Source organism: Centruroides sculpturatus, unplaced genomic scaffold, assembly GCF_000671375.1.
Source record: "Centruroides sculpturatus isolate CEXI.00-Female unplaced genomic scaffold, Cexi_2.0 scaffold868, whole genome shotgun sequence".
In the NCBI taxonomy this organism is placed as follows: Eukaryota; Metazoa; Arthropoda; class Arachnida; order Scorpiones; family Buthidae; genus Centruroides; species Centruroides sculpturatus.
In genome coordinates, this window is record NW_019385061.1 from 35083 (window position 1) to 51171 (window position 16089).

A 16089-nucleotide genomic window follows, 5' to 3' on the forward strand; every position below is an offset into this window, starting at 1 on the left:
TCATCTATTTAATTTCTGTAGGTAAAACTGTCATTTAAAATATAAATTTTTTATAAAATTGTTTATTAATTTCACAACAGTGTACAGTATTTCAGTTAATAAAATATTTAAGAGGAGAAATTAATTTTTAAATTATTTATTAGACAAAAGTAATTTTATTTGTTTAATTGGAGCAGATTTAGAATTCTTGAATTTTTATATTTTAGATTGAAAAGTTTAAAATTTTTATGGTTCTATATTACTGTAGCTTAATTCAGATAGAAGGGTCCAGCAAGGAGTTATTCTGGTGTTCGGAATACAAAGCATTCTCATATTTTAAATAAAAAATATTTCCAAATGGGAGCTACAGTTTAGTAAAAAACCGCTACGTTATATCATTACATGCTGTATACCATTTTGTCACTACAGCATAATGTAGTAGAATATGTATAATAAAAACATGAAATGAATATGTTGTAAATTAAAGTTTCCTTAGTTAGTTGTGAAAAATACATATAAAAAAATTTGTCATACCAAATTATTTTATATACAATATCAATAATTTATAAATTGGACTGTTTCGGGCTCTGCCTCAGCTTAAGGCATTCTAACTTCCACAAAAAATTAAGATTAATTATGAAATATAAACATATTTCTATTTTAAAGAAATATATTTTTATATATACGTAAATGTATGTGAATGTGTTTAAATAACAATTTTAGAATTTTTTATCTTCATAAAAAGTTTATTTTCGAAAACGTTTAATACTCATAATTATTAGCCTTTTTATTTACAGTACATATCTAGATGATTGTAAACTTAGTTCATTTATTTATCAAATTTAGTATCTTTCCCTGATTTAGAAAATTAAATTATTAAAAAAATTAAAAATTACTATTATGCGCATTTTATGAGACGTTTTTAAATCAAAGATACTTGAATGATCAAAAGAATTTATTAAAATTCTTCACATTATTCAAAGTTAATATTTGGCATCGTAAACAGCTCAAAAGATAAAACTGTTAAATCTAGAAAACAGGATTTATTATAAATAAAATGATCTTTTTGCCCATTTTACAGCCAAAAGCATTATTTAATTGTAAATTGTAGTTTGATAAATATATAAATAAATAATATATAAATAATTTATAAAATTTTTAAAAGCTCGACTTCAAATAATTTTTGTGAAATCGTAAATTAAGCACAATATTCACAACGTTAAATAATACAAAAATAATTGAAACGAGAAGTAACATAAAATATTAATATCTTTCAAATGAAAAATTTATATAGCACTCTTTTGTAATTTTTAACATCACAATAACATGTTATCTTGATTTGAACAGAATATAAAAAATGGGGAGAAATATTTACGTGTAAAAATTAAATTTTTACTTGGTTAAATAATACAAATATAATTGAACCGAGGAAATCTAAACTGGAGGTATTCAGCTCAGTTATTTATGCAACAAGGATTTATATTTGAAATAAAGGAGCGAATTATATCTAGCAACACAGAATACATAGAACTGAATACGTACAGGTTAAACATATTAAATATTGTGTTATTATTTTTCAGAAATAATGATTCCAGTAGCGTGCCGTGACATTTGATGATAGGGAAGCTGTGTTTCTGAAAAAAGCCGACTTCCAGGGGCAACCAGTTAATTGCACGTCAGTGATGGTATAGGATCCATTCGTATCGTTTGTTCGATAAGCCAATAAAAACTGTAGACTTCTTTAAGTGTATTTTTAATATCACAATTACATTCCGAATCTCTGGCCACGATATAAGAGCTAAAATTATAAATAAAATAATAAAAACTTACTCGGTGAAATAAAATCTGTGGTGGATGTACAGTACATATCTGGTACAAAATATTCTTCAATTGTATGAATATACTTTTAAAGAAAATTATAATTAAATATAGCTTTGTAAAGAAACGTACATAAACATAACATAAAATCTTCTTTACTTTTTAAATCTTAAACACTTAGTCAAATAGCTCCCTACGAGTGGAATCAGAGACAGTCCTGCTAGGTGTGTGGTGCGTGCATGCACGCGGGCTGCCAAATCCCCAGGGTGCCTATACCGGTTAATGTCAAATGCCTCTTTTGTTGCATCACTAGTATATCTCAAAGGACGGGACAGGGNTCAAAATTTACAACTTTTAGTCACTTTCATTGAACTGAAAAAATTTCTGTCTTTATTACATCTGATATTACGAAGAAATAAGTCCACACTGTTCTCGGTTAATCTTTTGTTTAAGTAAACTTTCGGCTCTTTCATCAGGGTTTTATTTATATCCCTAATTCCCTAATCTCTTAATTATTTAACTACTTCTTAAGTAGAAATAAGTCGAAACCGGTTACTTTGTACTTGAATATTTGTAGTCTTGGGAAAAAAGTGGAAAGACAAATTTTTTTGACAACTGATACATAAATCGTAAATTTAAGGAAAATAAATTCCAGAGCTTTTTCTGTATCTCCTGCAGAAAAAGCTCTAGAATTCTCTCATTCATTAAATTTAGTTGTAAATGATGCTACCAAAGTAACAGTTAATTTTTTAACATCTTACAAGAATTGTACACGTTTTTTTCTACATCCCTTAAAAGATGGGACATACGAAATCGTAATATCACTGGTTTAATATTGAAATCCGTAAGTAATATAAGATTGGAGAGCGGAATAAAAATATCAAATATTTTAATGGATTTTTTTAAAACTCCTGTCAACTATACAGAACTATCATAAAAACATCATACCAGTAAATTCTTATCGTTTGGGTTGTTATAAATATACTCGTGATTTAAATAATCGGGAGAGGGCAGCCAAATATCTAGCAGGCAGGCAGCTAACAGCCCAGAACCGGTCCTGGATAGAATCATTGGAAGCGTTATACGTGTGTAGCTTTCACCAGCTAAACCGGGTGTGGTTGGTGCTCTGCATGCGCGAATGAGTATAATCTGGCTGTTTGGAAGCTGACAATACAGTGCTTCCATTCTGCCACTAATATTCGAATATACAATACGATCTTATAGTTTTTTTTTTTCACTTGTAGTATAGAAATTTGTAATAGGATACATAATGCGGTTATAATAAAATATTAATTTTAATTATATGAAAATAATCGCACAATATGTATTTATTTTTTAGAAAATACAAGGGAAGCGGCGCTTCCACCGCTTCAAATGACGGCACACTACTGAATCATTCACATAACGAAAAAATAATAGAAAAGAAACAAAAACGTATTTGCATAGGCCGCGTATCATGATTTTTAAATGAGAAATAAAAGAATTTGAAGTTTAGATAAAGGCGCTAATCTATTTATTCTTGTAAAGAAAACTGGACCAGCATAGGACCTGATACAACAACTTTATTTAATAAAAAATTTTAAAAAAACTTTAATAAAAGTAATTCTAAACCCATTGTAAAAACTGTAAAATTCGAGAAAGAACTTTCTGCCTCTTCTAATTTCTGAAATAATTAAAAACATATAAACAACACTTATAACAAAACAAGGTTATTTTAATTATTAGACATCAACTGCAAATTATAAGTTTTTCGTGTTCAAATTTATTTTTATGCAAGTATATACAATATCGATGGGGTTGGTTTTAAACTCAAATCAGCGGAACTCAGAATGATTGTAAGATTGCTAATTTTAAAGGTGTACAATTTTATGCTAGAAAAAATTTCAGTTTGAAATAGAATGTAAAAAAGATAAAGAGAATAATTATTTAAACAATTAATATCAAAACCACGCAACTACATAAATGTTTACTTTGGATTTAAAACCTTTCTCCACAATAAATATTTTCGGAAGTGATAAGTGCAGCTTTATTAAGATCATTAGATATTTAATTATAAATGTTATCAATAGTTTAAACATTTAATTTGTTTAAAATTGTAATGAATAATTGATTCAGATATTTTTTCTATGCGAATTGTCTAAATCGATATGTGAAATTACCTTCAGATTAATAAAAAATGTTAATGTAAATAGAAGGTTTAATAGTCTTATTGTGAATTCTACAGAAATAGATTCAACTAGACTGAAGAGAAGTGCTAAAGACACTCGAAATGCATGTCATCATTGGAAAAATTAAATAAAAATGCTGAATCAGGTCATGCATGGTTACTCTTCATTAGAAGAAATAAAAAGCAACAAATTTCACATAATAATTGTATAATGTTATTTTTGTATAATAAAAATTTGTCAAAAAACCTGAAAATAAGTAGAAAAAATATATGATATTTTTTAAAAACTGAAAAAAAAACTGGTCTTGAGGACTTTTATCTAAAAATAAAAAGTGCAATACAAATAATTTTGATCATTTGTCCAAGTTTTCTATTTATTTGCTCGAATGTGTCATTGAAGAATTGAACAAATATGTGGCCTTTTTTGAAAATTTATAAGGCATTCTGCTATTTATAAGACTTAGCTTATAGCTACTATGCAAATTTGAGTAGTAGGCCTTTATAAACATTTTGGTTATTTGTGCTTTTTAATGAACATATAGTTATTATTAATTTAATAACAAAAAATAAATTAAAACATTTAAACAATAATTCTCGATAACAAACCTAATAATGTATTAAATAATATATTTAATTTTATAATTGTACCATTGCCAAAGGAATGCTTTTGATGTTTTCCACTGAGGCGGAAGTGTCTCCAAATAAATGTGGAGTTTTCCGTACGACTTGCATTTTTGAGGTGTGAAGAAAAGACGTTTTTAGTAAATGTATATTGTTTAAACTTTTCTTTGAATTTTTAAATGTTTAATAAACTTGTTAGAGTGTATGGATACAGAATTTTTTTCTTCTCCTTCTGACGATGATGAGGATTTTCATAGTTGGTGTAGATGCATTATCATTTATTATATTTTATGGTTAATAAAATTTTGTAGTTAGTTAATATTTTCTTATATCGTTATACGAATTTTAATTTATTCAATTTAATAATAAGATAACATTAAATATTTAAATATCACAAGTCGTTTAAAAACTCTACCAATGCATTTTATTCAAATTTTAAATTACGTTTAACTAAACAATCTATTAATATACAAGTAGACCCCCTATAACGCGGTAGATACGTTCCTCGTTATACGAATTTCGCGTTGTAGGAATCCTTAAATACATGAGCCAATCGCAGCCCGACACGTGTGAAGTTTACGGACTACGGCTGTTTGAAAGGTTTTCTTCCATAAAATTAATCGATTCTAGACTAATTCGACTTAACATTTCCAAAATACGTATAATTTTTTGGGAATAATCCGTATAAACTATGCTATAAACAAAAAATTGTAGGATTACTTACCGAGTGTGCACCGTTCGACGTCGCCATTGCTTAAGCTTGTGTTCGTCGCGGAGCAGCGCACCAAACGGCGGCCGCGATTTCTGATGTTATTTTTCTGCGAAAAATTCGTTGAACTCTGGAGACATCCTTAATAGAAATAATTTTTATGGCCGTTGAATAAGAAATGTTTCTTTCACAAGAAATGTATAAAATTACAGTGCTGTATTAGACTTACGGTACCTAATTTACATACTGTACAGACGATAGTAAACTCAACTTACCCGCCTAAACTCTCCGTAGCGTGGCGCTGGACGGCGAAAAGTAGTTCGGCTGCTCGTCCGCGATGACGAGTTGGCGATGACGTTTTACCGCGTTTTACGCGTCCCTTTTAGCGTTTTTATACGAATACTGTCGCAATTTTTTCGCCGCGTTATAGGAATCTACGTTATAAGAACCCGCGTTATAGGGGTGAACTGTATATTATTAAACTTTTTAATATTTTTATATTCATGAATTATTGATGTGATAATAAATAGCTTTGAAAAATGTAAACTTTAATGCATTAATTTACTCAAAGAAGGGACAGATAAATAAGATCCAATCTTATAATTATATGCTCGATCTACTTCGGTTACAAAATGTATAACTCTATAATATAAATAAATACATAGAGTAACTGCTTGGTTCAAGTAGCACTTTTAGTTTAAATGAAATAGTTTAAATACCTGATCGGTATTTCCCAAACTGTGGTATGCGTACCCACAACGGTATGCGAAAGATCAGAAAATATGAGTTATATCACGGACGCATAAAATTATTATTGGGATAAATGCTGTATATAACAAAGTATTTGAAATATATATGTATCTAATAAATTATATATTTCGTGTGAATGATCTTACTTAAGTTGTGACAAGTGCTGCATTTGGGTGATTACGCAAAAGGTTTTTCTTTGTTTTGACAAGGGATGCTCAATATTTTCGAACATTTAAGTAAGGTTACACGGATGTCAAAACTTTGGGAAACAATAGATTAGATAAATGTAGAACAGTTGTTACCGTACGTTAATGATATTCGTCATTGATTATGAAATTTATTTAAAAACTATGACAAATAAACAGAAATAAATTAAGAATAGGTTAAATGATGTTTAGTGATTTTTATTGAATCATTTACAGTAACAAAGAGTAAACATGAATTCTAAATGTATATTTATTGCACATGGGCGAATATTATCTGCAAATACTCGAATATCTCGTTGATAAAAGAAGTTTCGAATACTGCAAATGCTTCTAATATTGCGCTATATTTCGGATAGTTTAAGTTAATCCTAGTTGTAAGTTAGATTAGGAACTCTTAGCTTGGTTTCCGGTTAGGTTAAATTAGCTAGGGTTGTTAGCTTTAGTCATCTGGTTAGGTTCGTCCTAGGTTATGATAGGTTAGTTTAGTTAGTGTGTAAGTTAATGTTTAAAAAAATAATAATAAATAAAACATAATAAAAAATAGGGGTCTTGCTCGTTTGTCTTCTGTCGGTCCGTTCGTTTTGTCTAGTTTGTCGTTGTGTTTATTTGTTTTCACACTGTCTGTCTAGATGTTAATAGTATTGAGATTCGCACTCGTGTTCAGTTTTATTAGTATTAAGTAGATATGAGTCTTCCTACTAACAGCCACTTGGCACTAACTTCTACACTTAGCTATTCGTGGTGGCACTCAATTATTAGTGTTCGCTACTCTCAGGTTTTTTCGATCCTTCGTGGGACTACGGCCTTGCAGCCGAAAAACTGCACACCAACAAACGTAGAGGGTACAGTATGCCGTTCAGAGGGAACCTACCTTTCTCTACTGTCTATCTCCTCTCTCTTCTTCCCCTCCCTTTTCCTTACCCTCTTTTCCGCTGGCTAAACACCTTGTGTACGACCGATGTCTTTCATGTACTGTACAGTACGTATACGCACAGATATCGCCTCTTGCCTAGTTGCCAGATAGTCAGTTATATACAAAATTTCCTAAATTACGGAATATAATCGAAAAATTCTTACAGCAATAAAAATATTACAGATTTAATAATTTCAATACTCAATTTTTTAAGAATAGAACAAATCATTACGTGAAATTTCACGTAACGATTTATTTTATTTTATAATTTGAAAGTATGTATGATATCTAATATTCTGTAAACTAGTTGGAGGAATGAAAAGAAAACCTCCAACAAAGAGTTGCGTAAGTTTTCCGGCTGTTAGGAAATTCTTTTATATTATTAATCATACTATTAAATTAATAAATAAATTGTGTCTGTGATGCCATCTGTTATTAGAATTTATAATAAAAAATTTTATTTTATAATTATTATAAAATGGCAAAACGCTTAATTTGAAGATAGAGATGAGTTTTATAAAAAATTGTAGATGTTAATAACGAATAAAATCTTAAGTCCGATATCTCTCGGGATATCAGACATGCCCCTTTTGACCTTTAAACTCCAAAATTTAATAGCATCAATCATCAAATTTATTAGCACTTCCTTATACACAAACCACCATGCCGAATTTCGTTTCTTAACCCTCGGTTACGCGCGCGGGGTTATATAGAACCCCCGGCGTGTTTAAACGCGTGTATTTTTTAAAATTTTTTGTGTTTAAAAATGATGCCCTCAGTACCTTCCTTCCATAGTGTAAAGATTGCACCGAAAAAATTTCAATTTTGCACGAAAATAATTTTTTGCATAGACTTATAATGGAAATCAGTCGGGTGCTATAGTACCCCGCGCGCCTAACGGTGTAATTTTTTTTCGCGCGACTAACGGAGNTAAGTAATCCTACAATTTTTTGTTTATAGCATAGTTTATACAGATTATTCCCAAAAAATTATACGTATTTTGGAAATGTTGAGTGGAATTAGTCTAGAATCGGTTAATTTTATAGAAGAAAACCTTTCGAACAGCCTTAGTCCGTAAAGTTCCCACCTATCGGGCTGCGATTGGCTCATTCCTACAACGTAATTTTCGGTTAGCGTGGAACGTATCTAAGCGTTATAGGGGGGTCTACTGTATATAACAGTCGGGAAAGTAAAACATACATAAAACCGTGTTTTCATATTATTTTATTGTATTTCAATTCATAATAAGATTTTTACAACTTTCTTTCATTTTTTGTAGTTTACAGTATATAGTATGGTGATATTGAATCAAATACTGTATTTATTTAGATATGCTTTAAATATACTGCAAAAATATAAAAATTCTTAAGTTTCATTTTTTTTTATTATATCTTCGAAGTCTGAGTAATAAATGCAGACTTTTCAATTTATTTTAGTTTATAATAATACTATATTAAGAATTAGATATATGCAATTAATGACAATCAAGTATTTACTTAATTATTATCGAGCCTTATATATAATTTTATAAATTCAACTTAAATGTTGCTTAAAGTGTAACATATTTGCCTGAGTAATATTTAACTTGATAAATTGTATTTAAAACGCGCAGCAAAAAATTTATCAAAACAATTATTAGTGTTTTTAAAAATATTAATCTTATTTGAATAATAGTTTTTGGTTAATTTTTTATTACAAAAATTTTTATTTTATAAAAAAAGCAAACGAATAATGGTCATAAATAAGCGGAATTAAGAAATAAGTGAGATTAAAGGCAAAGTAAATTTGAGATCATACTTCTTACTTTTTTATATCTAGTTTTTCAAGATGATGTCATAGATCATATAATTACTTTTTGATAGAACTATAGATATTTTAACAAGTTTAATTCTAATTTTCTCCATTCAGACAAGCTAAATAATACATGGAATACAGTAAAAAAAGTTCAAAACCAATTAGTTTTAATAATAATAAATTAAATTAGCGTTAAATAAACATTTATATTAACATAGTACCCAATTTCATTTTCGAGAATATAGACTTACTCACAAAACTATTTCAATATCGTTTAGCCAAATTTTATCAGTTTGACTCGAAAATTACTCATTTTGGAAAAAACTCCCAATCTGGCAATCTTGTCTTCAGCACCACTGGTTTAATTTGCCACAAATAAAGAAGCTGACTAGATCCTTCGAATGCTTCTTTTCGTAAAAAAAAACAGCAGTAAGTAAAAATTAGAACAATCTTTAATTAATCTGTTGTAATTAAGATAACTAGAAACCCTACTGTAAAAATCAGTCAAAATAAAAAGTTTGAATTTTATTTCTTAGAATTCGAATTGTTTTTCTTCTTACCTTTTGTTTTACTTTATTAATTTATTAAAATATAAAAATATTGAGCATAAAACATTTGAATTTTATTTCTTAGAATTCGAATTGTTTTTCTTCTTACCTTTTGTTTTACTTTATTAATTTGTTAAAATATAAAAATATTGACCAATAAAAGAAGTAAAAACATAAAAACTTTAAAACCAATTAAAAGTGGTTAAAACATCTTTGTTTTACTCCATGTTTTTAACAATTAGTTATTCCAGTATAAGGACTGAAGAGGAGCATATGACCCAAAATGCATATCCTTTGTAAAAAACAGAAAATATAAATCTACTTTTTCCATGAAGAGGAGTGTTTCTGTGTGATAAGTTCTCAATATCAATTTTATGCTTGGTTTCAAGAAGCATACAATCAATTGAAAGAACAACAAGCAATCAAGTACTAAAAATAGATTCACTTGTTTGATTTCAGTGGCACGCAGAGTGCCCAATACTTGAAAAATATATATATAATTATGTGACACGCCATTGTATGTAGGTTGNGCATAAAACAAGTTAAGGAATAAAATTATTAACTAAATAAGTTATTACATAACTTATTAGTTAGTTTTGTTTATCTTAAATTAAATTACCGTATTAAATATTCAAATATTCGATTATTCGCATATTCGAGATCTGACTAATACTTGTATTCGAATACGAGAAATATTCGTCCATCTCTAGTACTTATTGTATTTTTTTTAAATAAATAAACACAAGCATCAGTACATAAAACAATGCATTAATTTACTTTTTTTATTCATATTTATATTTCAAAATTTGAAGTCTACCTTTTCAAATTTAAAATATCATCGTTTATTACTTTTAGACATGCAGAACGATAATACTGTAATTAATATTTATCAGTTTTAATTCTTCTGTAACGAAAGTCATTTATTCAAAGTTTCCGTAGTTAATGTTTTCTACGCAAAGCGATAGGTAAAAAATTTATGATAAAAAATTCAGAAACAAAAGTGAAAAATATTATTTCACCCATATTTTGACCAGTGTTCGTACAGTTTACATTATAAATGTTTATTATTTATCTCTTTCTGAGAAGATAGTCTCAGAAAGAAACGTAGAAGTTTTTAATATCACTTATTTTTGTATTATTTATCATTTTTTGACATATAGAACGATGATAATTAAGGTTCATCAATTTTCACTCTTCTGCAGCGAAACTTATTTACACAAAGTTTTGTGCCAAGTTTCGGGAAGTTAACCAAGTGAAATTCAAAGCAGTTGACAGTAAATGTCAGCTACTTTAAATTTTACTTAGCAAACCCGATTATTCTAACTCTTCAGTACAGTTAATGTTTATTCAGTATAGTTTTCTATGATATTCTACAATAGCTAAATATTTTATTTGTTTTCTCTTCAAAGAACTTAATTTATTCCGTATAAAATCTATTTGGTTGGCAACTATTTATGTCTAAGCTCATTTGCTCCATGATAGGGATTTACTCCTGTCATTGAAGCTTAGCTATCGATAATTGTTGTCAACAATATCTAATATGATATCCGACATTGAACAACAATATATAATAGTAATATATGATACATGATCTTCGATTCCAGTAAGTTCAGGACAAGGGAAATACAATTGAAAATATAGGGGAGACCGGGGTAACTTCGGCATACGGGGCAAGTTTGTCAAGCGCTTTTTTTTAAAAACAAATTAAAAGGAGACTTTGGTTATAGGTTAGGCAGTTGAGTTTTATTGGTGGCTTGTTGAGTGTAGTGTTTTTATTGTTCTCCAACAAGCGTAGTTGAATTATCAAGCAAATTTTCATTTTCGTTCAATTCCATATAATATTTTTTTTCCATTTATATTGAATTGGCAGGTTTTGTTATAATTCCATGATAACGAAAGTTACTTTTCCTGTTAGAAGGATGTAACTTCAACTTATTCACGTGGCCAGATCGTGGCTTGGCATTCTGTTCTCAGGGTTGTACTTAATGTTTCGAAATCATGACTAGCGGGGTAAGATCGGCAACATAAAGCCACATTAGAAGCAAAGGATAAAAATCAAACAGATGATAAATGAAAACATGTTTGCATTTGTTATTCATGTATATATGTCTTTGAACTTGCATTTCGTTGTAATAATATTAAATGGGTGTTGGATTTGTATTTCTTTGTTTTAATAGTGAATTCCAACTTATACATTGTTAATAACATAATTTTATATACGTGCCTATCTTGCCCCATTACTGTTGCCCCTATACCAGGGGCAACTTTAATAAAAATAATTAAAATAATTACAACTTTACAAAAAGAGAGAAGTTGCCGATCTTGCCCCTATACCCGGGGCAACTTCGTCAATTTCTCTCTTCTTGTAAAGTTGTAATTATTTTAATTATTTTTATTTCCAAACTGATTTTAACCAGTTCTATAGTAAGGTAACATTCCAATAGACAATATGCAAAGCTTTTTTTTCAGTTTACAGCAGTATTTATTACACAAAATTTAAGTAAAGCTTAACATGCCGATCTTGCCCCGGTTTCCCCTATATTTAATTTAAATACATTAATACTCAATTTAAATGCAACTTATACCTATTTTGAATTAATTAGTGTAGTTGTATGTATTTATTAATTAGACTAATTATATTAATTATAAGTTTTAAAGATATTATTGATTTACTTTTTTTTACTAATTTTTATTTCTGTCAAATTTTTATTAGGGAACTGTTACTTCTATAGTTTTCTTAATGAGGATTACTTGCTTATAGGCATTTGCTTTGTAGGTGTATAGAATAATGAATATTTAAACAGACTTGTCATGTAAAAACCTGGCTATAACTTTTAAAAAATTAAAAAAATTAAAATTAATCAGCAATAGCGATGGACAAACCCAAGATCAAAGCTAAAATCATACGAGCTTTTACAAAGCTCGAAGAAAAGCGACCCGTGACCAGGATCGCGCAAATATTCGTTAATTTCATTAGTAGATATCAATTATTTTCGCTAGCAAACACTAAACCTTTTCGTTATTGATCACGTCTTTGTTATATCTTGCAAAAATTTTTTAGCAATTTTATTCAATTGAATATTTGATAATATACGGAATATTTCAGTATTAATAACGAAGAAACAGTTTTAATCATTCCCAGCAAAAAAATTCAGTGCGTTTTGCTATTATTTTGGATATTTTTCAACATATATAAATTACGTAACAGTAGCTGCCTAAAATATGAAAAATTGTTTACTTTAGTTTATTAAATATCTTAAGAGTTAATCAACTATATGAACAGAAAGAAAGACACCATAAATTTTTTTTCCAAATGACCACATTAGTTCTGTATTATCTCAAATTTAAAAGCGTACAGACTTTTCTCTTTTGCTGTAGTATCGTCATGGGATCGACATACTTGTGCATGCAGACTGAATAGCTTATGCCGATGGACAAATCCAAGAACAGAATAATAGATACAACAGGAATAATAGCTTTATCTCTCAAACAGGTGGAGTTCTCTCTCATTATCATCATCTTGTTCAAGGTTACTCTGGAAACATATCAGTCACCTCGATATATTTGCTGTGTTGCTGCCGCTGATCACAACTTTGAATTTCCTACCTGACAACATGGAATTTTTTTTTATGAAGGAACTCATTTACAAGCCTCCTCTTCTTCTCTTTTGACTATATATGTTAAAGGAATTAGAGTTGCCGATTTTTCGGGGGACGATTTCTCTGCTCCCCAAACGTCTAAACTAATTGTCAATGTCTTTTTGAAAAGATAATTATTTTTTTAGGTAGTGTAATCGCTTTGTAAAAAATTTCAAAATTTTTTATAAAGCGGTGGCCGAAATATAATGTGAGCTCGCGGATTTTTACAGGATTCTTAAAACATAAATTTTCTGTTAATTATCTTCGGAAAAAACCCGAAAAATTTGTATTAGATCGGATTTCACCGATTGTATAACGACTAGCTGAGAAAGTTTACACTTATGTGTGAAGAATGCACTATCATCGTCAACAAAAGTCGATGACGTGTCAGCTCTCTCGCGACAAGGATATAAAAAAAGAGACCTCCGGAAGCTTAGGGCGATTCGTCATAGGAAGTTATACTTTGTGATAGTGCCTACCTCGACTCCTGAACCTCCATACAGCGTACTTGATCCAGCTAAGCTACAGAGAGAGGACATCGAAGACACCACACTCTTCCATACAGAAGACGTTCGTCAACTCTCCCTTCCACCGAGAGGTATTTAGGGGTTAGAATTTGTAAAAGCGCTCTCTCCCGAACTAGAAATTAGGTCAGCGACATAGCTAAGAAATTCGTCGCCAATTTCTGTAAATATTTTATTATAACCGCATTTAACCTTAGTAGTAAGTTCGCCTCTTGTAGTTTAGATTTGTTGATTCAATAAATGCTTTGTTATTTTGTTAACCTGTCTCCTGTCAATTAAGGACGCCTGCCGACTTACCGACGCACTCCCCACTCGATTTGCCCTCCTAGCCATCCAACGACCCCGAGATCGGGTTTTACCTGTCCATGCAAGTAAGTGGTCAATTGGGACTTACCCAGTGGCCCACTGCTTATCTCACAATAAGCAATTAAAAAAAAAATTACCAGAAAAGCGATATTTTCTTCTTCTTCTCCTTGACCCTGAACTGCAGACGTTCGTACTACTGGGTCTAGAAAGCTCAAATTTTATACCTTTCTCGTGTCAGTGAGATGTTAGCGAAAATTACGGGTCGCGGAGTTCACGTAGTTTCTCATAGAACTATTTCAGTTTTGTGGCTTACTTTTATATTTATGAGGATAAAATTGCACGGAAAGAAATAAATTTTATTGAAAACGTTACTCAGAAAAACAAAAGCTCAAATTTGTGAGAATTAAGACTTTTTATAACGACTTTTCTAAACGGCGTGCCGTTTAGAAAAGACTGGCCGTTTCGATACGCCGCGGCGTATCGAAAGGGCCAGTCGTCGGCGACGCGTCCGATCGACGCCAACCGAAAAAGATAAGCTTGGCACTTTGAAGTAAAATGTAGAAAAGAATGATACAGGACAAAATCTTGAAAGTACCATTCCAAGTGCCAAGCTTACCTATATCAAAGAAAAATCGCCCAAGGAAAATTTTGATTTTCGTCTAAATTGACATAAGATTTTACTCGGATCAATTTTCTTACATCTCAGATGTTTTTTGATTTTTTTTAAATCTATAAATCTATTTAGCAAGATTGATTAAAATCACGTGGTTCATATCGTTAATGGTGGCAAAATGCTTACAGTATATTAAAAGATGACTATTTTCCCAATTAATTTAATTAAAGTTATGATAATTCCTATAGAAGGCAATTAAATATTTACGGAGAACTAAATTTATATATAAACTTTTTATTATATAATTATGAAAATTTTAACTATATTATATACAGTAATTATTAATATATCAATTTAATTAATTCATTATAACAAAGTAACAATGAATATAAATTTTAAAATTATGTAAATGAAGTATTCCTCGTTAAAATTGATAATTATTTTATTAAATATCTTCACTTTTCAAAGTAAATAAAAAATATTTTATCTGAAGCTAGAAATTTGTTATAAGTTCGTTATTTTCTTTTATAAACTTATAAATTTCGTCTTATATATAATCCTTAATAAACTATGTTTCTTTGTTTACAGTATTGAGAGTAAAACTATAAAGGATGAGTTTTTTCTTAAAGTTTAAAAACTAAAAAACAGTTTTTTTAAGTAGTCCATAAGAGAAGTGCCTAAAGGTGATACAAAAATTTTTGGCTGAACTTTTAGATTAAAAACAGATCTTGTAATAATATTTTTCTAATGAAATAGCGGATAGACGAGAGAAAGGCTATGAGGTTAGAAATGATTCATTTATTTCTAACTTCGTAACCTTGATTCATAATTTCAGTAAAGGATTTCTTTATGTCTCTGAAAGTTAATTGATATAGTAATAAATTCTCTAAAAATATAAAAGTTATTTAACGTTAATCTTTACGTACATTCAAATAATTCTTCTTCTTTAATGTACAGTACTGTTTTTAAATATGACATTTTATAACTTGAGAACAAATATTTCATTTAATATTAAAAATATAAAATTAAATATTTGTATTAAATATATAGGAAATAAATTATCTTTAATTTTAAAATTCACTTTATGAGTATTTTTTAAATTTAGTAAAATAATTCGTCGACTATTTTATTTTAATTATTTTGATATTGAATAAGACATTTAAATTCCAAACATAAATTTATTCATGTCTGGAATTTTTAGGGATGATTTTATTATTATTTAATTAAAATTAAAATGGTTAAAACAACGTTTTTTATTTGAATTGTTTTAATGTTTATTTTAAATTAATAAATGGATTATATTTTCAGGTTTTGAGCGTAACATTCCTGGTTATCCAAGATATTTTATGGTTGTAAATGCAATTCAGGGTGTATATAATCTTCGAATAGAAAGTGTACGTTTAGAAGACGAAGCAGAATTTCAATGTCAAGTGAGTTAAAGAAAAAGTATTTGACATATTTAGAATAATAGCATAATTACCACATAAGATATCTGTGACCAAA

The 16089-nt window shown here is 29.1% G+C and overlaps 1 protein-coding gene across 1 annotated transcript in view; it reads left to right on the forward strand.

Moving 5' to 3' along the window:
* Positions 1 to 1326: 1326 nt before the first annotated feature.
* LOC111634112 (synaptogenesis protein syg-2-like) overlaps positions 1327 to 16089 on the forward strand; it is a gene marked incomplete at its 5' end in the record, with an annotated part of 92404 nt that continues 77641 nt past the window's right edge. The window contains 2 exons of the mRNA XM_023378802.1: positions 1327 to 1378; positions 15895 to 16016. Coding sequence (XP_023234570.1) covers positions 1327 to 1378; positions 15895 to 16016 — 174 coding nt within the window. The remainder of the gene's footprint in view (positions 1379 to 15894; positions 16017 to 16089) is intronic.